Raw genomic sequence first — 25,280 nt, forward strand, 5'->3', positions numbered from 1 at the left:
CAGGTTCTCCCTGTTGCCTCTGTGAATCTGATGTGGGTGGCCTCTCAACTCACTTTGGAAAAGTGCTCTTGAGTGCTTTTCATATTAAATGAGTCATATTCCCCAACCCCACCACGCCCACACAGCACAGACCTCAGGAATGGGAACAGAATGACTTTAATCCATTTGATGAGCTGAACCTCTTAGGAGGCCAGGTGGGCATGGAGAAGCCCTGCAGCAGCGGTGGCATGCTACTTCAGGCACAACTGAAGCAGAGATGGCAGACACCACTGGAAGGGTGGGGGGACGGAGTGGGTGGGACTCCCAGTCAGCACCCCTGACTGGATGAAAGGCAGTATCAAAAGTGGTTCCTGAGCGCACATGAAGCCCCAGCCCCAGGCAGGGGGGATAGGCCTCTGTGCCTTGTGGCAACCCCATGTGACCACAGGGCATTCCCATCCCTTCTTGGTCCTTTTCTTACTCCTGCCCATGGAGCAAGCAGGTCCCTGAGCAAATTTGGCCCAGCTCTTGCCCAAGCTGGGCCAGGTAGCCAAGCACGATCTCAGACCCAATGACTCTCCTGGCTCAGACCCAGGAGCTCCCGTTCTGCCCTTTGATCTCGAGGCTGCACCCAATGAAGGCAGGGGAGCAGGACACCAGGCTGGCAAAAGTGGCTCCTGCCCAGAGCTGTGGGCAGTGTCCTCATCAGAGTGGCCTTGTTGCACCTCTCACACTGTCTTAATGTCAAGGGTTTGGACTTTTGACAGATTCTGGCGTTGGGCTTTGACCATGCGCAGGCGTCTCCCATGCAGCGTGAACTTGGACCAGGTGAACAGTTGCAGCAGAGCACAGGTGATGGGCACCAGCACCAGCAGGTAGAAGCAGCCCTGGCGGAGTGTAGGGGCCTGAACCGGGGGTGGGGCCGGGGGTTCTGGCCAGGGATGGGCCCTCCCCACAGGGGTCAGTGGGGACTGCTGGAAGAGATCATGACCTACGACGAGAGCGTGCAGAACAGAGTCGGCCCTGTGCTCCTCTCAGGTCCACAGTGCCACATCTCAGATGCCACACATACACAACCAAAACACATTGATTTCTACCCCAACCTTGCTCCTCCCTTTCTGCCATCCACCCAATGGGCCAAAAGCCTCAAAGTCTTCCTAGATTCCTTGGTTGACTTTAGCACTCCCCAACAGCCAATCCTTCACCTCCACCCAACTCCAAAACACATCCCAACCCCAAATACTTCCTTCCAGCCTCCAAGCACCACCCTGGTCCAAGTCTATCGCCTCTGCCACAGCCTCCCTACAATCCATTCTCCATACAGCAGCCAGAGCCACCTCTTAAAAACAAATCAGACCATGTCACCCTCTGCTTAAAACCCTTCCAATAGCTTCTCTTTGAACTGAGAATAAAATCCAAACCCTGCCCTGCTCTCCAGAGCCCTCATCAACATTTCCAGCTTCATCTAACCCAGTGGTTCTCAACCTTCCTAATGCCGTGACCCTTGAATAGAGTTCCTCATGTTGTGGTGACCCCCAACCATAAAGTTATTTTCGCTGCTACTTCATAACTGTAATTTTGCTACTGTTATGAATCGTAATGTAAATATCTGATATGCAGGATGTATTTTCATTGTTACAAATTGAACATAATTAAAGCGTAGTGATTAATCACAAAAACAATATGTAATTATATATTCAATATGTGTTTTCCGATGGTCTTAGGCAACCCCTGTGAAAGGGTCGTTCGACCATCAAAGTGGTCGCGACCCACAGGTTGAGAACCACTGATCTAACCACTCCTGATACCTTGTGCCTTTGCACTTGTCACTCCTCTGGGATCCATTGAGATCTTTGTAGACCAAATCCTTCCCATTCAGTTCCTATCTGGCTGTCACTTCCTCAGAGAGACCGTCCCAGACCACACTAAGTAGCTTTTCAGACTCATTACAATAAGGCCTCACTCAATGTCCTCAATAAGTTCTGTGACTCTAAGTGAAACAATGTATAATGAACCAACTTTAGCATAGGCCAGTGATGGCGAACCTATGACACGCGTGTCAGAAGTGACACGCGAACTCATTTTTTTTGGTTGATTTTTCTTTGTTAAATGGCATTTAAATATATAAAATAAATATCAAGAATATAAGTCTTTGTTTTACTATGGTTGCAAATATCAAAAAATGTCTATATGTGACACGGCACCAGAGTTAAGTTAGGGTTTTTCAAAATGCTGACACGCCGAGCTCAAAAGGTTCGCCATCACTGGCATAGGCTAATCGATATAAACAAGTAAAGTTCCTACGGCATCTCATCAACATTATAATGCAACAACACTGAACAAAACCCCATCTGTTGAAGACCTGCTGTGTTTTCACCCCTGCGCTTATCACCATCTGCTATTTTCTTGTTTGGCTACATAACACCACATCCCCCTCCTCCCAACTAGAATTAAGCTTCACGATGGTGAGGACCTCATGTGTCTCACTGTTGTCTCCCTAGCACTCAGAGCACCACCTGGCAGAGACAGTATTCTATACATATGTGTCGAATCCATGAATGAACTCTTGAAAGAAGAATCAGAAACCCAGTTTTTCTACTCATGGCGGAGAGGCAGAGGAGGTGTGGCACCAGGGTGATCCAGTCACCATTCTCCCTCACCAGGCCTAGAGCCAGGCTTGTCAGCTGGTACGCCAGGCAAGCCCCTTGCCAGCCCCTGGGCCCTCACCTGTGTAGAAGCACAGCAGCCAGGTGCCCAGCAGTGGGGCCAAGGTTTGGCCTGGCTTGGTCACCAGGGCCACCATGCCGAAGAGAAGCGCCGAGGCCGCCTGCTTGCGGCGGTTCAGTACCAGGTCCTCATCCACCAGGTCAGTGACCACCAAGGTCAATAGCTTACAGGTGCCCTCCGTGAAGACACGGTTGCTGCCAGCAGAGAGAGAAAGCAGGCAAGAGTGAAGGGGTGCAACAGAGGTGTGGGGTGAGGGAGGGCAGGGCATACCTGGCAATGAAGAGGCAGAGCAGGCCGGGGCGGTCGGGGCCGGCCAGAAGCATGAGCAGGCTCAGGCCCAGCTTAAGCAGGAAGAGCCCCCGCACCACGGTGTAGACGCCCCAGCGCCGGCACAGGGGCAGGAAGTAGAGGTTGTTGAGATGGGGGGCGACATAGGAGATGCCTGAGGAGAAGGGGTGCAGCCTTGTAGGGACACTGCGGCAGCTTCCACAATTGTCCACATTTTAACAGTCAGATTCAGGGTTTGCCAGGCTCTGTGCTGAGAGCTAATCTGCATCCTTTTATTTAATCCCCACAGCCTTTTAAGGTCAGTACTATTACTCCTACCTTACAGGTGAGAACTGGAGACCCAAAGATAGGAAATAAAACACCCAAGGCCAAACAGTCAATAAGCACGGTCCGGACTCACAGCCAGGCCTGGCACACTGTGCCGACTCACTTCTGGGCGGCCCCATCACCGAGAGGACCACCATGAGAGCAGCCCCGCCCCCTCCTACCCGCAACAGGCTTCCTCACCCCTTCCTCAGGAAAACAGAGCTGGGGGCTGCAGGTGCAACCCACCACAGGCTCTGCCCTCTGCCACCCAGGCCCGAGCTGGGGAGTGGCTGTGCCTGCAGCTGGGCTAGGGGTGCTGGGGTGCGAGCCTCTGCCCTTCCAGCCTGCCCGAGACACCCACTCACCCAGCAGGAAGGAGCCGGTGGAGAGGGAGATGTGGTCTGACAACAGGTGCTCCAGGAAGAGGGGGAAGAAGTTGCTGTTGAAGTGGCAGTGGAAGACCTGAAACCCAACAGGGCGGTGAGGAGGCTGCGGGCAGGGGGCGGCCCGGGCAAGAGCAGCCTTTATCCCCCGTCCCTCAGCATGGAACATGCCACAAGACCTAAAACCAATTCCTGTTGCTTATCGAATTTTGCTAAGTTAGGAATGATAACATTGTCACTGGAACAGTTAAACGTTTTTTTTTCTTTTAAATTAAAAACACCTTAGTAAAGCAAGCTTAATGACATAAAAACGATCTGGCTAGCTTATATACTACCTGTGTTTTAGGTGTGGCACTTGGTATTTTTAAAAGTTTGTCACAGAGTGCCCAGAGGCTGAGACTTGCCTAAGACTTCACAAGGAGTTAGGAGCTCAGATGGTGCTAGAACCCAGGTCTTCTAACTACCCAACCTGTGTCCCTGCCTTCGAATCACCCTGCAGTCACCACGCGAAGCCCAAGACTGATTTCCCAGCGTTTGAGAAACCTACTCCGCTGAGTGAGGCCTACCCTGCCTATCCTGGGTGGGGGAGACTGCTCCCATACCTGCACCAGGTCCATGACCACGAACCACAGGAAATTCCGGTGATGCGCCAGCTGCCAGAGGTACTGGCCCAAGGTGATGTTGCCCGCCTCCTCGCCACACAGGCTATGGGGCAGAGGGGAGTCAACAACAGCCTAGGGCTGGGCCAGATCCACCCCCACCCCAGGGCAGCCACCCATCAGACAGGGGATCAGCACTGACATCAGACTCAGAACAGTGCTGGCCACTCACCCGCTATCCGCAGCCAGGTCTGGGCACCCTGGCTCCCTACCAGCCGCCTCTACCCGCCGCCTCAGGAGCCGTGTGGCCCCCACAAAGCCTAGCGCAGAGCCAGCAGCCAGTGCCACGCAGAAGGCACGGAAGGAGGAGAAGTCCTCCTTGTTCCAGAAGGCGTAGGAGACAAAGACAGAGAGGGAGCCAGCCGCACTGAAGAGGGAGCAGTAGAAGTTGAGGTGGGTGCGGTCATGGGCTGAGAGGGCCAGGTCAGCCAGCAAGGCGTGATGGTGCAGGTCCACGAGCGTCAAGAAGCTATCATAGAGGCACAGGCACAGCAGGAACTGCAGGCCTGCTGGGGCCCAGGGCACCCAGAACACCAGGAACGACAGCGCCAGCAGCGGCCCATGCCAGCCAAGTGCCCGCACCCGTGCCAGCACCACGGCCCTCGAGGAGAGCCCAGGGCCTGACCTGCCAGGGAGAGGAGGGCTGTCGGGAGGTGCCCTTGCAGCCGTGGTTCCCAGTCCCCCCTGCTCAGGACCCGGAAGAGGGACAGAGGCCCAGAATGTGGGACTCACCCCAGGGTGTCCCACTGAGCTTCGAGTCCTCAGCCTCCAATTAGGAAGCACAACTCACCAGGGGGTACTCCCTCCTCCGCTCCCTTGCCAGCTGCCAGGGCTGAGGGCCAAAGAGGGGTGTGATACCATTTCTTCAGGGTTGGGGCAGTGATGGGCAGGGATGGGGTAAAGTAATCTGCCAGAAGCAGCAGAGTGTGAGGTAGTGAGTGCCCAGTCCCAGGGGCCAGACAAGTGGACCTGAGGTCCATCTCTCCACAAGGTGATCAAGGCCAACAGTTAGTCAAGGCCACTTTGCCAACCCAGACAGTCTGCCCTGACCTCGGGGAGCGGAGGAAGCCTCGACAATAGCTGAAAACGGTCTCCCTTTCTCTCCCCACCCCAAACACAGGTGGGGGGGTCCTCCAGTCCTGGGGAAGGGTGGGATGGGACAGGACCAGCGGTGAGCTTCCCCCAAGACACAAACCGGGGCTGGGAGCTGAGGAACTGACGGTCACTCAGCCAGCCGAAGAGGGGGTCGTTGAGGCTGTTCCACAGGAGAAACACCGTCTGCGGGCAGAGGGGACACGGGTGGGCTCCGGGCAGCTTCTTCCCCAGGGCTTCCCCTACCCCGCCTGCTCACCACCTCTTACAGATGACAACAGCTTTCCTGCCTGCACACTTTGCTCAGGTCAGCCCCTCTGCTAAAACCCACTCTACGGGCCACTGCCCCCATCAAACTCCCACCTGGCCGTGGCCCAGCTGATACATTAATGTATGTGAATACATAAAACAGTCCCTGGCTCATAGGACAGTGGCCAGAGCTGGTGTAATCCCCACTGAAGCGTCATCAAGGCCTCCAGCTCAGCTTTTTTTCTTGCTGAGCCTCAGTGGGCAGCCTGGCCTGCTCCCACGCTCCTGGCTCCTAGCTCCTGGCGGGACCCAGCACTGCCATCTGCCCAACTCCCACCCCAGCACTGGCCTACCTCTCCGACCCAGAAGGCAGCTTTGCTGATCTTGTACACTGAGACAAAGGTGTCCACATAGTAAAGCAGGAACACGTTGTGCAAAACGGTGATGAAGAGGGTCAGGGAGCCATAGACCACAGCTGTGGGCAAGTCCAACAGCCAGGCCTGGGGCCAACCCAGCCCCATGGCTGCCAGCCCAGCCTCAGCCTAGGAGCGCTGAGATGCACTCGTGGCCACGTGCAGTCTGGCCATCCTTGTCCCTGGGGAAGAAGGAGCTGGTTAGCTGCAAGGATCAGAGCCAGCAGTGCTCCAAACCACAGACCTGTGAGTCATTTAAAAACTCATTTTCAACTGGGAGAAAGTTTGTACATAAACTAGAGCTGGGGAATTGTTAATGACATACAGCTGAAACAGTGCTGTGTTCGTCACCATACCCGGGAGTAACCCGAGAAAACTGATAAAGGCGTGGGAAGCAAAGGCAGGCGTCCAACAAGTGTTGAGCCAGGGCTAACCTTGCTCGGGCTATGTGCTCAGTATCTTCTTTCATGTGCACCATCTGCCCTTCGTGATCTAGACGTGACAACCTTGGGCTTGGGCAGGCGGTGTACCTACAATATAACTGCAAGCTACTTAACCCAAGCCTCAGTTTCCTCTTCTGTAAAGGGAAAAGGAGATGATCACGCTTACTCTGCAGAGACGCTTAAAAGATTAAATAAGGTAACTCACAGAAAGTGGTCAATGAATGGATGTTGGTGATGTCATTATTAGCTTTACAAAATCCCTACAAAGTGTATAGCACTATTACAATCTTATAGAGCAACGCCAAGCTCAGAGATGTTAAGTAATTTGCCCAATGTCACACAGCAAAAACGTAGATTTGAACCTTGGCCTCTCTGGCTCCAAAGCCTTATCTGCCACTTGCCCTCCCAAATCAGGTCCCTACAAACTGCTGGATAAAATGGAGAAACCTGCTGTGACGTTAAGTCCCATAGATATAGAAGCATAATAAGAGTCCACAACTGCCCATGCACTTTGAGTCCAGAAATTCCTCCTCAAGGAGCTAACCCCAAAGGAATGTGTATAGAGATGCTCATGGCAGCCACGCTTACAAACAACAAAAAACTGGACACAGCCCAAGAACACAACAAAGGGACTGGCTCAGCAAGCTGATGCTCTCTAGAAAACGGAAGCACATGGAGAAACTCGACACATGGAAGAGAAACTCAAGAACGTGTTACGTGAAAAGAGAGAACAAAGGACAGCGTGGTTGCCTGGTTTCCAACCAGGCCGATTTGTGCAGAAACTGGCTGGTTGGCCTGATGGTCATGGGTGGGAAAGGAAATAAAAGTGGGATTTTTAATAGAGTGCTGCTTCTCCAACTGAAATGTACCTGAGGACTGTGCTGAGACGTAGTTCCTCCTCAGGTCTGGGGAGGAATCTGAGATTCTGCATTTCTAACAGGCTCCCAGGTGACACCACGTTGCTGGTCCATGAGTGCACTTTAAACAGTGAGGCATTGCCCTGACTGGTTTGGCTCAGTGGATAGAGCGTCGGCCTGTGGACTGAAGGGTCCCAGGTTCAATTCCGGTCAAGGGCATGTACCTTGGTTGCGGGCACATCCCCACTAGGAGGTGTGCAGGAAGCAGCTGATCGATGTTTCTCTCTCGTCGATGTTTCTAACTCTCTATCCCTCTCTCTTCCTCTCTGTAAAAAATCAATAAAAATAAATATATTTTTAAAATAAATAAAATAAACAGCGAGGCATTAAGTCCATCGTTTTTGTTAGGCTCAAAGCTGCCGTTCTCTTTTTAGAGAAACAAGCCCGTGTGTGCTTGACTGACCTCCAGCGGGAAGCTATGGGTGCTTCCTTTTCTCACACTCCCTGTTGTGAATTAAATTGCATCCAAAAAATGTGTTCAAGTCCTAACCCCCAGTACCTCTGTGACCTTACTTGGAAATAGGGCCTTTGCAGATGTAACCAAGTTAAAATGAGGTCATACTGAATTAGCATGAGCCCTGATCCCATGATTGGTTTCCTTATAAGGAGATGGAAATTTGGACACAGAGACAGACACACACACAGCAGGGAGATGCCAGATGAAGACGAAGGCAGAAATTGGAGTGATGCAGCGACAAGTCAAGGAATACCAAGGATTAGGGCAAACGCCAGAAGCTGCAATAGGCAAGGATGGACACCTCTAGATCTGCCTTCCAGAGGGACTGTGGCCCCGCTGACACTTTGATTTTGGACTTCTACCCTTCAGAACTGTGAGAGGATACGTTTTGGTTATTTCAGGCTACCCAGTTTGTGGTCATTTGTTACAGCAACCCTAGGAGACTTATACCCACCCTCGGGGGCTGAGCCTCTGTGACCCAAACCTGCCCATGGGCCTCATCTCTATGTCCATGCATACATGTGTGTGTGGGTGAGCACACACATACACACACACGCACGCTCACACATACTCTCACACACAGTGCCAAAACTTGTTTCCCAGCAAGGTCAGGCCCTAGAGAGCTGACTTCAGCCCCAGTCCAACAGTAATGACCCCACAGGACCGGTCCTTCCCCCATTACCCGCCATGGCTCCCACTCCCTGCGTAGCCTTCAGGGGCCTCTGCTGTCTGGCCTCTCCCAGCCTGTCCAGCCAGACCTGCCTTGCATCTTTAAGCCACCTTCTCCTCTGGCCAGGCCTTTGTGCTTGCTGGAGCCTCCCATGAGAAGCACCCTCCCCACCTCCCCATCTCTATCTCCCCCATCCTTTAGGAGCCAGCACCGTGTCCAGGAGACCTTCTCCAACTCCTCGGCCCTCACTGATGCCTTCTGCCCCTGCACAGCAGACTCTCCTGCCTGCCCACTGCAGCCTGACTGGGGGCCTTCGAGGACAGGGCCTGTGTCTTCTCCCTCTATCTCCCTCTCAAGGAGAATGGGCTGAACTTGACACTCTTGCTCGGGAGTAACTGGCTGGTAAAGAAAGAGGGTCTGATGGGAGAAGAGGAGAGAATCTCCCTGGGTCGCTCTCAGACTCACTGGAAGCCAAGTGGCAATTACTCAAGAGATCTGTACGCACCCCCAGCCTGTTGCCAGTCCATGCCTAGTGGTGAAGGAAGGAGAGAAGGAGAAGCAGCCAAAACTACCTGAAACCACCCACTACGTCTATGAGAACCTCTCCCAGGCCACAATGGTCCTACCCTACCCCAAAGCAGGAAGATGGCCAAGTGGCTTCTCTCTGGAACTTTGAGCCTCTGAAGGAATGGTTGGTGGGAAATGCTTTTCTTTTCTTTCACAGCTTTATTGAGGTCTCACTGACATACAATAATCTGCACATGTTCAAAGTGTACAGTCTGATCAGTTTTAACATGTATGCACCTGTGAAACCATCGCCACAACGGAGATCATGAAGATCCGTCACCCTACAAGTGCCCTTGGCACTTTCTAAGTAACAGAGCTGAGAGAAGACACACTGGAGGTCTCCGAAGTCCTGACTTCACCACTTAGTCCCTGTGTGCCCTGGAGCAATTTGCTTAACCTCTTTATGCCTGCTTCTTGATCTGCAATAGGGGCCAACCTTCCTCAGGCTACCGTTAGTGGTCAGTGAGTCAATGAAAAAAGACCCTTAAGCACTCAGCATGGTAAGTGTGGTGAGCACTTTAGAGATGATTACTATTGAACCTCTGAAGCCTTCCCTACCCACCACACAAGGATGGGGTACAAAGGTGCCTTGGGGCTGTAAAGCACAATGTACCCCTGTTACTAATCTTAACCCGGCTCACTTTCTCTGATCCCCCAGGGAATCAGAACTCCCCTACCTCACCTCCAAAGCCTTTGTCCAAGGCAGTGATGCTCCCTTTCCCACCCAGATGTCCAGTGACCTGCCCCAGTTGCTGGAGAAGGTAAACCTTGCAGGCAAGTTCCCAAGCTCCAGGCTCCCCCACTGGGACAACAGTAGAAAACCTTTGAGGGGGTGAGATGGAAAGGCTATGACTGTGCCACCAGAAGGGTCTGGGTTTAATGTCAACTGCACTTCCTATTAAGAGTGTAACCTCAGGCAAGCCACTTAACCAGTCTGAGTCCTGGTTTTCTTACCTGTAAGATGGGGTCATAATGCCATCTTGATAGGAGTGCAGGGAGGATTAAACTAGTGTCCCGAGCACCAGGCAAACCACATGGAAGATGCTCAGAAACTGGCTCTTCCTTGGGCTCACTTATAACAGATCAGGGCAGCAGCAGGGCAATATCCTGGCAGTCAGGTCTCTTCTGATGGTGGTAAAGGAGGTGGAGAGACTTTTAAAAGTCAGAAGAGGAGGGCCTGCAATGAGCAGGGGCAAATATAATATTCGGGAATGCCAGAGACAAGCCCCCAGCACAGGGCAGGGCTAGAGGCCAAGCAGCCTGTCCAGCTACGCCTGTGTCCAGGGGCAGAAGCTGCGAGGGGAGTGTGCAGGGTCACTCACAGGATTTCTCTTCCAGATTCTGCTCCTCCATCAGAAAATGCCTTCCCCTACTAGCCTCCCACTCTCGATCCACCCTAGCAGAGAATAACATCCTTGCCTCCCCGAGGGAGAAAGAGCAGGAGCCCACCCAGCCTCGTGCATAGCCTGCTGAAATATCCTGTAACAGAATCCACCCCCACCTTGGTACTTTGTGGAGAGCCATACCGTTCCCTGCTGTGTGGTCTTGAGCCAGCCACTCCCTCTCCCTGGGCCTCAGACTCATCTATAAAGTGAGAATGACAAAGTCAGCCTCTTAAATTGCTGTGGGCTGAAATGCAAAAGGTAGACACAGTATCAAGCACAGTATCTGGCACATAGAAGACCCTCAATAAACAGTAGCTATTAATAATTTTTTTTTCATGTCTCTGACAGTTGGTTTCATGATCTTTTAAAGATTTCAGTCAGTCTCCCTTCTGTCAAACCCATGATTGAAGTTGTCTTTCTAGCAGCCAACACTGATGCTTCTGTCCGCCTGGTATATACTCCCAACCTCAGATTCTCTTTTGAAATGCCACCTTCACAACTTTCTTCATGCCGTTCCTTCCTCCTCACTACCCTTGCTGTAACTATGCACCAGTTTTCAAGTGTATAGGATTTGTCAGTTTTTTATATCCATTATCATGAATCCTTACAACTCTGGTTACTATCTCCATCCAAGGCTCAGGAGGTTAAATAACTGGCCCCAAGTCACAGAGAGATATTAAGTGCTGAAGCCAAGATTCAAAATGGGGGTTTTTGACTAAAACATTTTAGCATTTCTCACGTCAACCTGCCCACCTCCATTTTATCAAATCCTGCTGATTCAAGGCCCAGGTTAGCGGCACCAGCCTTCCATAGGACACCCAGTCAGGTGTTCTCTCCTCTTTTCAAATCCCTTGGCTCCAGCATCAGGATCCAAATGCCTCCCTTATCCTCCTCCCGCCTCCGATGGGCTCCTTGAGGGCAGGGCCAGGTCAGACCCACTTCTGATTTCTGCTCCCTGCTCCACCAGGCTCCTTCACCACAGTAGGTGCTCAACTAATACATGGTGGGTGCATTTGCCCCTAAAAGACCAATAGGAGCGTTCTCCAACCCTCGGGAAGGGCAGCACCCCCAGGTCCCACTGTATCTCTCAGTTTTGCCTTCTGCTTGGCTATCGGGAGCCTTGTCTTCCTGCCCAGTGTCCCCACAGCAAGGCCCGACCGGCCAGGGCCTTGGGGGAGCCCACGCGGGTGGGCTGCCCTCCTCCTCCGGCTGGAAAAGGAATTTCACCTGATTAGGGGAGGGGCCTCCTCCCTCCCCCTCCCCCGCAGGAGCTCGTTACTCGGGGGCTGGCGCTGAAACTCGAGATGGATCTGCAGCCGGTCTGCTCGTTAAAATCACCTAATCAATAGCACCCAAGCCCAGGCCTCACCCCTGACCAATTAAATCAGAATTTCTAGGGGTGGGGTCCAGCATGGTGCTCCTCTAAAGCTCCCCAAGAGGCTCTACTACGTCACCTGGGCTAAGGGCCTTTATGTTAATAAAATGGATCGGGCCGAAGCATGCCGCGCGCCCCAGCCCCCGGGAGCCCCAGGGCAAGGATTCCACCCGCACCGCCCGCGCCCAGGTTTCTCCCACCCTGACCCAGACTCTCCAGCCCCCAGCCCGGTCACCCCGGGGACCCCGCGGGCAGCACCCGGGACTCCCGGAGCGGACTGCATTCCCGTCCCCCGCGGTCTGCCTTTTGCGTCCGACCGGCCCCCAGTCCGGCCCGCTCCTGCCCCTCAGCCCCGCCGCGGTCAACCCCTCACCGCAATCGTGGCGGCCGAAGCCTGCTCCCGGCTGCCCGGAACCAGAAGCCAGCAGGGGTCCTGCGCGCCCCGGGCTGCTTCCCCAGCCTGTGCCCCGCCCCCGGCCAGCGATTGGCTCCGCGCAGCTCCGGGACGGCCGGCGGGCAGGTAGGAGCCCGCGCCCGAGGCCGCCGCCGCCATGTTTGTTATGGGCACTTGCCCTTACGGCCCCCAAAAGAGAACTTGGGAGAAGGGGCGGGTTGCCTGTTCTCCGGACCTGCTCATCCCCTCCTCAGAGCTTAATGTTTCAGTGTGAGGAAAGCGTGAAGAAATAAAACGGAGTCACTGTGGTCAAACGGCTAAATTACTAAAATCAAACTAGGCTGCGGCATGAGGAAATGATTCTATGCTTGCTTTAATTACCCTGGGAACTTAAACTTTTGAACCTTTCAGTTGTGCAACAATGCCTGGAGATATGTATGGAAATCTGTAGATAACCCCCTGCAGACATTAGGGAAGAATGTTGAGTGTCCAGACCAGCCGTGGACAAACTACGGCCCACAGGCCGGATCCGGACAGTTTGAAATGAATAAAACTTAAAAAAAAAAAGACCGTACCCTTTTATGTAATGATGTTTACTTTGAATTTATATTAGTTCACACAAACACTCCATCCATGCTTTTGTTCCGGCCCTCGAGTCAAAAAGTTTGCCCACCCCTGGTCTAGACCATCTGATATCTGTGTGATTCCCATCTCGGACCAATCCAGAGGCTAAGAGGACAGGACTGATTCTTCTCAAGCATGTACTTTTTACTGTAAGAACTCACGGCTTTTGTCTCTTACTCAGAACACTCTGGGTATTGCCTAGTTGTATTTCCCATTTGCAAATCCCAAAGATCATCAAATAAATCCTTATCATTTATGTCTAGCCAAAGCCTCCTGATTGGTTTACACTCAGACAACAAGTTTAAATCAACTCCCCTGTCCTTCCTCGGCATTAATTCAGAGAATGAGAGCTCAGCACCTTCCTGCAAGCCTTGTCTGCCTGGATGCACAGATGACACAGATAAGGAGGTGGCAGTGGCACAACCTGGGACTCCCTAATGCTGGATCGGTTTGGCTCGGTGGATAGAGTGTCGGCCTGCAGACTGAAGGGTCCCGAGTTCGATTCCGGTCAAGGGCATGTACCTTGGTTGCGGGCACATCCCCAGTAGGAGGTGTGCAGGAGGCAGCTGGTTGATGTTTCTAATTCTCTATCCCTCTCCCTTCCTCTCTGTAAAAAATCAATAAAATATATTTTTTTAAAAAGAACTCTATGTGCATTCTCTTGTTGAGTCCTCACAACATTCTTTGGAGGCAGGTGCTATCATCACCATTTTACAGATGAAGAAACTGAGGTTCAAAGAGATTCACTGACATTCATACAATAAGCAAGAGGTCCAGACAAGCTGGATCCCAGAACAAGAGTCTGTCCTCTTCTTACCCCTGCAGGTCCTCAAAGTTTCGTTTTGCTCAGTCTAGTCTGGTGAGGATGCCCCATGTCTTCTCCCAGGCGGCTTGTCAGCCTGGTTAGGTTTCCAGGCGATCAAACAGCACACACCCAAGACCTGCTGTTTCCCTGGAAATAGGGCAACAAGCATGGCCTTCAGTGCTGGGGGACCTGGGCCCCTTCCCCTAGCTCTACTTCTTTGTTATGGGTCCCTACTTTTGTAAGCCTTGATGTTATGCCTTATGAGGACTTTGTGGGCATTAAATGAGAAACAGGGGCATACAAGTCTTGCAAACTTTTGGTCCTTATGCCTTTGTTGATGGTTGTCAACAAGAATATCATTCTCTCCCTCCTTCCTGACAACCTGGTAAAGGGCCCGTCCATAGCAAATGGTCCAACACAAGAGCCTTGGCGTCCAAGGGCTAGAGTATGTTCAACCAGTCCTTGGGGAGTCCCCAGGGATCCCAGAGGCCTTGCCCTCAGAATTCATCTCCCACCAGCCTGTCTCATTTCCCTCCTTCCCAATCCTGCCCCTTCAGACCCTATTCTTACCTCCTCTGTCTCTCCTAAGCCACACACACACACATCATTTCTCTTCTAGACTTCAAGCAATTGCAGCAACCCCTCCTGCTCCAGAAAGCCTCGTGACTAGAAAGAAAGTGGCCATTTCTCCCCACCCCTACCTTTACCTTCATCTATGCATTCTTGGCAGTGAGAAGAGAGGACAAGAAACCCAACATTCAGCACAGAGCCTGGCATGGTAGGGCCTCCGTAAATGAACAAAAGAAGTGCCCCTGCCTTTCTATCTCTGGCCAGCACGTGCCATCATTCAAAGCAAGCCCCGAGTCTTTACTTAGCCCTCCCTGGGTGTCCAATTGGGGGAACAAGGTAAGACTGCCAGAGGCCAGACTAATGTGAAACAATTAGAAAGACTTTGGCCCCTATGTTGCACTTGATGCCCCTGGTTACACTCAGCTTCCCAGCCATCTGGCTTTACAGTCGGTGTAACCAGTCATCCTTTAGTGCTGTCACCAGGGCTGGACCTTGTAATTATCTCCAATTTCCCTTCCTGGTTGCCAAGCACAGAGCTAACTAGGAGGGGACATGGGGTGTGACTGAGGCCATATTGCTTGCCTGACTTCTTGAATATCAGAGTTCCTGGATCCTGGTACAGATAGATACACAAACACTCTCGTTCCGTGAAATTCTCTCCTTCCTTGGCTTCCAACTTCTCTGACCCAGGTTCCCCTCCTACCTAACAATTTCTCAGTCTCCTTCACTTTTTCCCAGAGCTTTCTACAGCTGGAGGGAGGGTCCCCCCAAGTTTCCATTTTCTTTTTCTTATTGCTTAAAGTATTACAGAGTATTACATATGTCTCCTTCTTCCCCCCCCCTACCATATTTATCACCCTGTACCCTCCTCCACCTTTACCCACACTCCCCTCCCCCCCCACCACCACCACAATCACCACACTATTGTCGGTGTCCATGAGCTTTCTCCCTCTCTTTTTCTCAATTCCTCCCCACAAGCTCCACCCAGAGCTGTCTGAGTCAACAGAAGGCAGAAGGAAATTATGATGGCCTGGCCACCCAGCAGCTGGGAGAGGGCACCAATTTTAATCATTCAGTGATTACTATCCACCCCACTGGGGAAGAAAAAGGTGGAGGGTAGTGACCTAAAGCAAGAGAGGACTGGGAGCAATCTTTCTGGCTTCCCCCAACTAGCTTCTGGGTTCAAATCACTGTGCTTCTTACCTACCGACTGTGAACCTGGGAAATGGCCTAACTTCTCTGAGTTTCTGGTTCCTTATCTATTAAATGATAATGATATCACCATGTTCTGCACACGATTATTAAGAACTAGAAGTTCTGCCTAGCCGGAGTGGCTCAGTGATTGAGCGTTGACCTATGAACCAGGAGGTCACGTTGGATTCCTGGTCAGGGCACATGCACTGCAGGCTGGATCCCCAGTAATAGGGGTCATGTAGGAGGCAGCCATCAATGATTCTCTCATTGATGTTTCTATCTCTCTCTCCCTCTCCCTTCTTTTTGAAATCAATATATATATATCTCTATATACAGAGATATATATATAAGTTTTTATGTCACATTCTAGAGCAGTGGTTCTCAACCTTCTGGCCCTTTAAATACAGTTCCTCATGTTGTGACCCCAACCATAAAATTATTTTCGTTGCTACTTCATAACTGTAATTTTGCTACTGTTATGAATCATAATGTAAATATCTGATATGCAGGATGGTCTTAGGCGACCCCTGTGAAAGGGTCGTTCGACCGCCAAAGGGGTCGCGACCCACAGGTTGAGAACCGCTGTTCTAGAGCAAGAGGACTGTGAGATAGCCACAGCATAGACTTCATGAGGCTGAATTTCCCCCTTACCATAGCTGGCTGTGTGAGTCTGAGCAAGTTGTGGTGAAGGTATCCCGGAGCACAGGGCTCGGCATCTAGGTTACTGTGGGTACAACCAGCAGCTCCTTCAGGCTGGCTAGCTCCTGGTCAGCTCAAGGTGTTTCCCTTTGCCTGGAAACGGGGAGGTGTGGCTGGGGCAGGGCCTGCAGGGGAGCAGCTCAACTAAAAAGTGGGAGAGGAACCCCTGCCTGTGAGGACCATCTGCCCTGGCTGAAGGGGATAAGTGAGTGGAACAGCATTTCTGGGCTAAGGGCTTGCTTGCAAAGGTATTGGGTCCGTACTGTGTGCTGGGAGAGTGGGGTTCCAACCCGACCTGGGACAAGAGGTAAGGTGGGAGCCAACACCTTAGGCAGGGTTCCCTAAAGTCAGGAGGCAAGTTCAGCCTCAAGCTATGATCCAGGGCCCTTGACTAGCAGGTCCCAGGGACTGGTGGTTAATAAGAACGAAGTGTATCCATCCACCCCCGCTACAGGTCTGGACCAGGACCGGGCCCCAGGAAAAACACCTGCCGCCTGCGCTCCCGACCATGTACTCCTATAGCTGCCTGGCGCCCGGGGAAGGCGCCTGGCCTCCGCTGCAGCCCCTCACCTACACCTACCTGCCTGGCCCCCTGCTGCTGCCCGCCATCCAGGCCCCGAACCCCGGGGGCTGGGCGGCCCCGCGGGAATACCACTGTTTCCACGGCCCGGGCGCGTCCCCGGGGGCCGCGCCGCTCTGGTGGGCCTTCCCGCCGGCCTACGCCGCGGCCCTGCCCCCGCCGCTCCCGGCGCCCGGCTACCCGGGATCGTTGATGCCCGCGCCCGCGGAGGCGGGGGCCGCGAGCTGGGCGCCGTGGCCCGAGGGCGGCAGCCTGCAGGCGGAGCTGCGCTGGGGCCGCGTGGAGCGCGCGTGGGGCCCGCGCCTGGAGCTGCCGGACTTCGTGCGCCGGGAGCTGCGGCGCGTGTACGGCACGTACCCCCGCACCGACGTGCGCGTCACTTTCCGGGGCGGCGAGTTCCTGCTGCGGGCCGCGCCGCGCGTGGGCGAGCCCGAGTTCCGCGCGCAGAGGCGCCTGCTGCGCCCGCCCGCCGGCAGCGGCGGCGGCAGCGGCAGCGGCAGCGATGACAGCAGCCCCGCGGGGGAAGCGGCGGAGCGCGGCCGCCGAAAGGCGAGGAAAGGCCTGGGCTGAGGGCGCCGCGGGGTCGGGGCCGGCCGGGGGCGCGCGCGCCGCTCCTCCTCGGCGAGAAGGGAGACCTCGGCTTTGCACGGGGGCTGGGTGCACCTGTCACCTGTCCGCTTTTCCTTTACCCGCTGCCCGCCGCCCCTCTCCTGCGCGGCCTTGATTTCTCTCCTGTTGTTGCTGGATGGTGGGGGAAGAGCGAGGAGGGAGGAAGGACACCGCTGGGCGGGTGTCCTGTTACGATGATTTCCTTTTACGTGGACTTGGGAGGCCTGGGTGTGGGTGGGAGAAGGGCCTGGACGCTTTGTTTCCTATCTCTCTCCTCCTCCCCATCTCTTCACCTTAGAAGCCTGCGGTGAGCCCCCGTTTTCCCTCTCTTCTCCTCCCTCTAGCAAAGCTCCCCGAACTCAAGCTGAGGGCCCACCTCTCTCTAGCTTGTCGTGAAAAATAAATAAACGTAGTCAAATGTACACTGCGGGATCATTTGTATGTTTGGAGCTGGGGTGTTTTCTGCGTAATGTGAGCCTCACTTCCCTGTCTGGGGTTCAAAGAGTTGGGAGGGGTTAGAGGGGCCCACTGGGGGAAAATGTGCCTCCTCACTGGCTGCACCCAGCCCTGTCTGCAGACCTGCAGCGTGCAGGACACCCTCGCAGGCCCCTGCACCCCACCCACAGAGAGCTTCTGAGGGCATAAGCTCTTGTTGAAGCACAGGTGGCAGGCGTGGCTGGGGAAGGGAGATCTAAGACATAGACAGAGCTGGCGCTGACATTTTCTAGTCATGTAACTAGGCTCCCTAAGCCATAGTTTTTTTGTCTGTTAAAGAAGCATAAAACCAACCCAACCTACCTGGAAAATTCACTAGCGTCGAAATTCAAGTTGCACGTCACTTCTAGTTTCCTGATTCTTGCTAATAGTCATTAATAAGTTGAATTTGCAATAATTGTGGGTGTTTGTTGGAGGGTTAGGTCCACACACCCAATTTTAACTATGGGCTAGCCAGACCACCTGATCTGATACCTCGGCTGTATAAATCTGGCTCCTTGTGGAACTGCTTTTACTGAACTTTCATTTGTAAGTGGCCAAAGCTGCCTGGGCATTCGGGTATGTTATTGAAGCTATAGATCGTTTGAACACTACTGTGTCTATGAGCTTCATGGAAAAGTTCTCTGAAACCTCAGCACTTGGGGAAGGTTTCTCCTGGTGAGTGGTTTTTTTGTTCGTTTGTTTGTGGGGTTTTAATCTTGAAAACACCAAGTATCTCATAACTGATCAGATTTTTCTCTTTGCCCTGGTTTCTAGGGCGCTCAGAGCCAAGTTTGCTTAGCATGTTTTGTGCAAAGCCTGGATCAAAATTTGTTATTCCTAGTTTCATCTTGTTTCCCTTTCCTTTTTTCTTTTTAATTACGAAACATAGGGAGGTGATAGAGGTCTGCTGTGCGACCTTAATGTCCCTGAAACAGCTTCCTCACTGCAAATGGATATGATGGTATCAGAACCTATAGCATAAGGTTTCTGAGAAGATGCCATGAAATTCTGCACATAAAATGTTTACCACAGTTCTGCTCAGTGGTTAGAGCATCAGCCCATGCACCGAAGGTTCAAGGGTTGGATTCCAGGTCAAGGGCACATACCTGGGTTGGGGGTTTGCTCCTCGGCCCAGGGGGGCACATTTGAGAGGCAACCATTCTGTGTGTCTCTCACATCAGTGTTTCTCTCCCTCCCTCCCTTCCACTTTCTCTGAAAAGCAATAGAAAAAATATTCTCAGGAGAGGATTAACAACAACAACAAAAATGTTTACCACAGTGCCTGGCAGGTACTAAATGCTCAAATATTAGTGATTTTTTTTTAAGTTTGCAGTACAAAAATATAGAATATAGGAAGTTAAAATCTTTTCTAATATCCCTCACCCCCAAATGATCACTGGGGTCCAATCTATTTTTTTCTGTACACATGGTACTAATTACTTGAAAGGAACCTCACTGTTTTATATTAAGTATACTTTGGACATCATTTCATGCCCATGCACATGGAGCTACCTCATTCTTTAACATCTTCCCAATATTCTGTAACATTTGAATTCCTTCCAGTTTTTAACCATTGAAAGTCCATCCAATAAATTTCTTGAGTGCCTGTTATTTGCCAGCAACTTGTACTAGGCCCTGGGATACAGTAGTGAATAGACAGTCTCTGCTCTTACGGAAATTGCATTTTAGTAGGAAGACACGGGGATGGGGCAACAGGCAAAGAAATAAAGGGAAATTGTCATAAGTACTACAGTGAAAATAGCGGCTGAAGTGGACAATGCAAGTGGAGTAGTGGAACTTAATTAGAATAAGGTAATCAGGGAAGGCTTCTCTGAGGAGGTAACATTTAAACTGAGATCTACAGAGTATGAAAAAGCTGGCCCTGCAAACAGAAGGGTGAGGGGGAAGCCAGGCAGAGGGCATGGTGGGTGCCAAAACCACAAGGGGTGACATTTATCTTCATTCATTCAACAGGCATTTGAGAGCCTGCAATAGGCCAGGCAGTATTTGAGACACTGGGGCTACAGGAGAAACCCAAGTAAGTCCTTGCCCTCATGGAGCTTACTTTAGAGGTGCAATGTAGAGAAACAGAGGGCGACAACAAGCATATATGATGTAATGTCTGGTAAGTGATGGAGTGCTGTTTTCAGTGGGATATTTAGAGAAGGCTTCTTTAAAGAAGTGACTTCTTTCTTTTTTCGAGGGAGAGAAACATTAATGTGAGAGTGGAACATAGATCCACTGCCTCCTGCATGCCCCTCACCAGGGATCAAGCCTGCAACCCAGGCATGTGCCCTGACCAGGAATTGAACCAGCAACCTTTTGGTGCATGGGACAACACCTAACCACTGAGCCACACTGGCTAAGGCTAAAGGAGTGACTCTTGAGTGGAGACAAAGACCTTTGCCAGCCATTTGAATACCTGGGGGGGGCGGGGGGGGAAGCAGGTGCAACAACCTGAGGCTGGAATGTTTTCCTGTGAGTGAAAAAGTGGTAGTTGATGAGATTAAAGATGAAAGGAGAGCCTATGGTACCTTGAAGCCATGTTGAGGATTTGGGACTTTAATCTTAGGGGGGAAGGTTGTGAACAGGAGAAAATGTGATCGACTTTTAAAAAATTATTCTGGATGTTGTATAAAAAAGAGACTGTAGATGGGTTTTTGAAGCAATACAGGCAAAATAAGATGATGATGTGTGGTCATATTTGGAAGTAGTGAGGATAGTTCATTCAGTGGTTGGAGCATCAGCTCTAAGGGTAGTAGTAGTGAGAAAACAAATATCCTTGAATATGCAGCTTGATCACAAACACAAGTGTTAAACTGTAGAATATAAAGTCTTCAAATTAGAAATTGAATCATTGAACACTGACACTCTAGTAGTAACAAGCACAGCCAGCTCCCAGATCTCTGATTCTAAATTCTATTCTCCACTAAAAGGAGCAAAGCCCCTTGGAAAATGGCTCATTCCAAGGCTGTGGCAAGGAAGGTAGGCGATGAGCTGGAACAAATTGTGCCAGAAAATAAAGGACTACTCAAAAAATGTCAAAAGAACAAAGGAACCCTAACTGGTTTGGCTCAGTGGATAGAGCATCAGCTCGCAGACTGAAGGGTCCCGGGTTCGATGCTGGTCAAGGGCATGTACCTTGATTGCAGGCTCATCCCCAGCCCCAGGGCCGGGTGCAAGAGGCAACCAATTGATGTGCCTCTCTCACATCTATGTTTCTCTTTTTGTCTCTCTCCCTCCCTTCCACTTTCTCTAAAAATCAATGGGAAAAAGAAAAATAAAAATAGATGGGAAAATATTGTTGGGTGAGGATTAAAAAAAAAAAGAACAAAGGAGCCAGTTTGAAGGGACTTCCACTAGCAAATCAGGGACAATGTAAGCATCAAAACAAATAGTCACAGGAACAGATTATAACCTAAATAAAATAAGAATGCATAAGTCTATACTAATATTATCTAAATAAATAAATATGAAAGGAAAGCTCTTCCTTACAGTAGAAGGAATAATGAAATTAGAAATTCACCGTTCCCAACCATTACAGTAATTGATTCAGATGAGAATCATTCATGGATACTAAAACTAATAGGTGGGCCCTAGCCAGTTTGGCTCAGTGGATAGAGCATAGGCCTGCTGACCAAAGGTTCCTGGGTTCGATTCCGGTCAGGGGCACATACTTCGGTTGCAGGCTCCTCCCTGGCCCAGACCCTGGTCGGGGCTCGTGCAGGAGGCAACCGATCAATGTGTTTCTCTCACGTCGATGTTTTTCTCTGTCTTTCCCTCTCTCTTCCACTCTCCCTAAAAATCAATAGAAAAATATCCTCAGGTGAGAATTGAAAATACAAACAAATAAAACTAACAGGTGAAAGTTTGATGAGAAACAGGATATTTATATAGTTTCAAAGTATGTTCCAATAAGATATTTACTAATTACAAAGCAAATAGTAACAACTTAGTAGTATAGTAGGGAAAACAGTGGAAAACACTAGAACTCCATTGCAGTACTCCTTCTTGAATAAAGTCTTTCTTACCATCTTTAACAGCAGTGTCTTGAAATTTTTTTCTTTACCAGAGTCAAGTCAACATCATGTGATCTCTGATATGTTAAACTGGAAAACACCACATCAATTCAGCAGCAATGCATAATCATGAGGAAACATCAGATAAACATAAATTGAGACACAACCCCGCTGGTCTTTATTGTTCAAAAATATCATAAAAGACAAAGGAAGGCAGAGAAACTGTTTCTGGTCAAAGGAGACTAAAGAAACATGAAAGCAACGCAATGATCCTGTTTGGGATCTCAGACCAGAATGAAAATGGTTATGAAGGACATTATTGGGACAAGTAGCAAGATTTGAAATAAGGACGACAGAGAGAGAAAGCAGCAGGGCAAAAGGTTAACAGTTGGTAAATCTGGTAGGAGGATAAACAAGAGTTCTTTGCACTATTCTGGCAACTTTCTTCTAAGTTTGTAATAATCTCTAACTAAAAATAAAAATGTAAAAAGTAAATTGAATCTCTGGGTCAAAAGGATACACATTTAAAATGTACTACACATCTATATTACAGATTTTGTTTTAATCTTGGAGAATTGTCTTTATGCGTGTAAGCCTCCTCAAATCTTGTTTTGAAACAAGGCAGGTTCCAAGTAAATCTTGGGTTTCACATTAAGTAATGTGTCCTGATTTCCCTTCCCTCTCTATCCTCTTGGGCCCAAACCCTTGGAGTCTCAATTTCCCCCGTCTCTGAGGGATCTGCATTGCTCACACACATTTCTCCCAAGGCTCCCACTTATGCTCTGGAAATGCCCATATGCTGCACACGAGTTTACCCCTATCCTCTGATTAGAGGCTTTTGAAGGAGGTGCTGCCACTCAGCTCAGTTCAGCCGGCCCTGGACTTCCAAACCCCAGTGCTTGCTCCTGGTCCTGTGGATCTAAGGGAGTCCTTCAGGGAGCCTGGATGCTTCCTTCTTTGATCTTTTCTTTGAACTTGACATTTAGATGCTTAGAAATCATAAAACATCTGGGCTGCCAGGGATCTTGCTGGTCATCCGGGTCCAACCCCCTCAATTTACATTATGCTGGGAAACCAAGGCCAAAGAGAAGTGACTCACCCCAGGTCACACAGTAGGTAGGAATCCAGAGGTCCTAGATCCCAGCAGGGCTTGGGCCACCAAACTCTGATCCTGATGGCCTCCTCCTCCTGGCCTTGTCCCAGCCTTACCCAACCCTGGCATCTCACCTGGAGCCCTTCACTCAATGAATTTTGACCAATTTTTAGGCCACCTCTCAACTGAATAGCTCACATTCTACTCAAGGGAGCAGGCCAGGTGCTAAAGTCCTGTATAGAAACTATTAACTCAATCTCCACAAAACTTTGATGTGGATATAATTATTATTCCCATTTTATTTTATTTATTTATTTTTCTTTTTTTTTTCCCCCCAAAACATATTTTATTGATTCTTTACAGAGAGGAAGGGAGAGGGATAGAGAGTCAGAAACATTGATGAGAGAGAAACATCGATCAGCCGCCTCCTGCACAACCCCCACTGGGGATATGCCGGCAACCAAGGCACATGCCCTTGACCGGAATCGAACCTGGGACCCCTGCGACGCTCTATCCACTGAGCTAAACCGGTCAGGGCTATTATTCCCATTTTAAAATGAGGAAAATGAAGCCTACAGAGGTTAACAACTAACCCAAGGTCATGCATAGAGAATGCATTTGGGAAATATGACAGTAGCCTTAACCTCTAGGCCACACTGCCTGCCTCTTCATTAATGAGACACACTCAGAAAAATTTAAGGAACATCAATTAAACAGCTACTGTGTGCAGAACACTGGACTAGACACACTAAGGGGCTCATGAATTGAGCCGTGATGGAGGGGAGTATGGAGGATTTCTAGGAGATCATATGTACCATTGGGGAGAGGCTTCTTGAAAGAGGCACCTGACAGAGGCTTTAAAGGATGCATAGGATGCCGACAGAGTGATGGGGAGGAGGGGTTTGAAGAAGCACTGAGGAGGAACCATGGCAGCAGAAGCAGGAAGCAGCAGGGTTTCACTGGAAGATCAGGCTTCAAAGCTAAGTGGAGGCCACACTATGAAAGACTTTAATGACAAGGTAAGGAGTTTTGGAGGGTCATTCAAGTCTTTGAGCAGAAGAGTAGCCTAAGGAGCACCTGGCTGGGACGATGTGAGCCTGAGCCATGACCTTGATATTGGTCATGTATTGGTGGTGTAGCACAGCCGGGCACCAGAACTGAGTCCCTAGGGCATTTGCTAGAGCTCACAGCCTATGGAATTCAGTTCTCAGAGCCAGGTGGCCAAAGTTCTCTCAGCCTGGATGCTGCCCTCCCATGCTCACGCCTGTGAATTTTCCCCCATTCCCAGGATGGGTCAGATAAGGAACATGGGATCTCCAGATTCCTACCATCCCAGGGAGGGTCTAGCTTGGAGCTGAAAATAGGGCCTGTTGCTAGGGAAAGGGGCAAAGGTTCTTTACATTTCAAAAGGAATTAATATAAGATATGAGGGGAGAGAACTAAGAGCCAAGGCAAGAATTCTGTGGGCACTGCCGAGTTAGTCCCATCATCTCATGCCCAGATGTGCTCCTCCTCCTAGTGGGACCAGAGGTGAAGCTGGAGGGGTCAGGGGTTGGGAGAAGAGCCAGAACATACCTACTGAGAAGGGCATCTTTCTAGGGACGAAGTGGCTTCCTGAGCCAGAAGGGAGCTCCAAATGTGGATCCCCAAGATAGCAGCCCAGCAGTCCCAGCTCCCCGAAGATCTCATCTGAAGTACCTGAAAGATAGGAGACCGGTGGAGAAAGATTTCCCTGACACACACTTTCACTTTCTAGAGAGTCAAACTGAGGGCTGGGTACTATTCCCACTCACAAGGCCGACCTGCAGCCTATCCCTCAAGAGGGAAAGGCAAGCCAGCAGGCTCAGGAGCCACCCTACCCTCACCCTGCTTGAGTTGAAAGAAAGGGGGTGGCGCTTACCAATGAAGCCTCCTCTCTCGCTCCAGGGACTGGATCTGCAGTGATGCTCTCAAAGAGAGCTCCTTAAATAGGGCTCCATCTGCCCCAGCCAACTCCTGCCCCGCCCCGGCCCCCGCCCTGGCTCTTCTGAGAAAGGAGGAAGGTGTGGGAGGGCTGGGCACACTGCCCAGAGAGCCCTTTCTGACCTCAAGCAAGAATGGGGATACCCCTTCTGCTCCCCCCCCCCCCCCCCCAGTGTCCCCTTCCTCACCTCAGTCTCCGAGTCTCTCTCAGCCTTTGAGACCAACCAGCTGGGTCCTTTCTCTGCTCTTACTGTCTGGGAAATCTGCCCTTTATGCCTAATTCCTCAAACATAAGCTTCTAGCTTTCCCAATCAGCTAAGGAGACCCAAGAACCCAAATAGCAG

At 50.9% G+C, this 25,280-nt stretch overlaps 2 protein-coding genes across 9 annotated transcripts; one reads left to right on the top strand and one right to left on the bottom strand.

Moving 5' to 3' along the window:
- Nucleotides 1–146: 146 nt before the first annotated feature.
- Nucleotides 147–13,950, bottom strand: MFSD13A (major facilitator superfamily domain containing 13A). Of its 7 annotated transcripts, none has more exons than XM_070432397.1 (11): nt 13,746–13,950; nt 10,677–10,734; nt 10,105–10,327; nt 6,037–6,278; nt 5,538–5,620; nt 4,515–4,967; nt 4,286–4,388; nt 3,666–3,762; nt 2,977–3,148; nt 2,707–2,900; nt 147–970 (listed from the first exon to the last, which is right to left on the bottom strand). In XM_070432397.1, exons 4-11 carry the CDS (start codon nt 6,202–6,204, stop codon nt 708–710), a joined length of 1,533 nt encoding a protein of 510 aa, XP_070288498.1. In that variant the 5' UTR covers nt 6,205–6,278; nt 10,105–10,327; nt 10,677–10,734; nt 13,746–13,950; the 3' UTR covers nt 147–707. The 7 variants fall into 7 exon arrangements, with proteins under 7 accessions (XP_070288498.1, XP_070288500.1, XP_070288496.1 ...); XM_070432399.1 differs by lacking the exon at nt 13,746–13,950 and adding an exon at nt 12,284–12,343 and having other exon boundaries at nt 10,105–10,275; XM_070432395.1 differs by lacking the exon at nt 13,746–13,950 and adding an exon at nt 12,284–12,343.
- A 2,359-nt stretch (nt 13,951–16,309) lies between these two features.
- CUNH10orf95 (chromosome unknown C10orf95 homolog) lies at nt 16,310–17,792 on the top strand. Of its 2 annotated transcripts, none has more exons than XM_070431832.1 (2): nt 16,310–16,401; nt 16,651–17,792. In XM_070431832.1, exon 2 carries the CDS (start codon nt 16,705–16,707, stop codon nt 17,344–17,346), a length of 642 nt encoding a protein of 213 aa, XP_070287933.1. In that variant the 5' UTR covers nt 16,310–16,401; nt 16,651–16,704; the 3' UTR covers nt 17,347–17,792. The 2 variants fall into 2 exon arrangements, with proteins under 2 accessions (XP_070287933.1, XP_070287934.1); XM_070431833.1 differs by having other exon boundaries at nt 16,396–16,444.
- The last annotated feature ends 7,488 nt before the right edge of the window (nt 17,793–25,280 follow it).

The sequence above is a fragment of the Myotis yumanensis genome, unplaced genomic scaffold (assembly GCF_028538775.1).
Source record: "Myotis yumanensis isolate MYYU_CA2020_CCGP unplaced genomic scaffold, mMyoYum1.0.hap1 SCAF_13, whole genome shotgun sequence".
Taxonomy (NCBI): Eukaryota; Metazoa; Chordata; class Mammalia; order Chiroptera; family Vespertilionidae; genus Myotis; species Myotis yumanensis.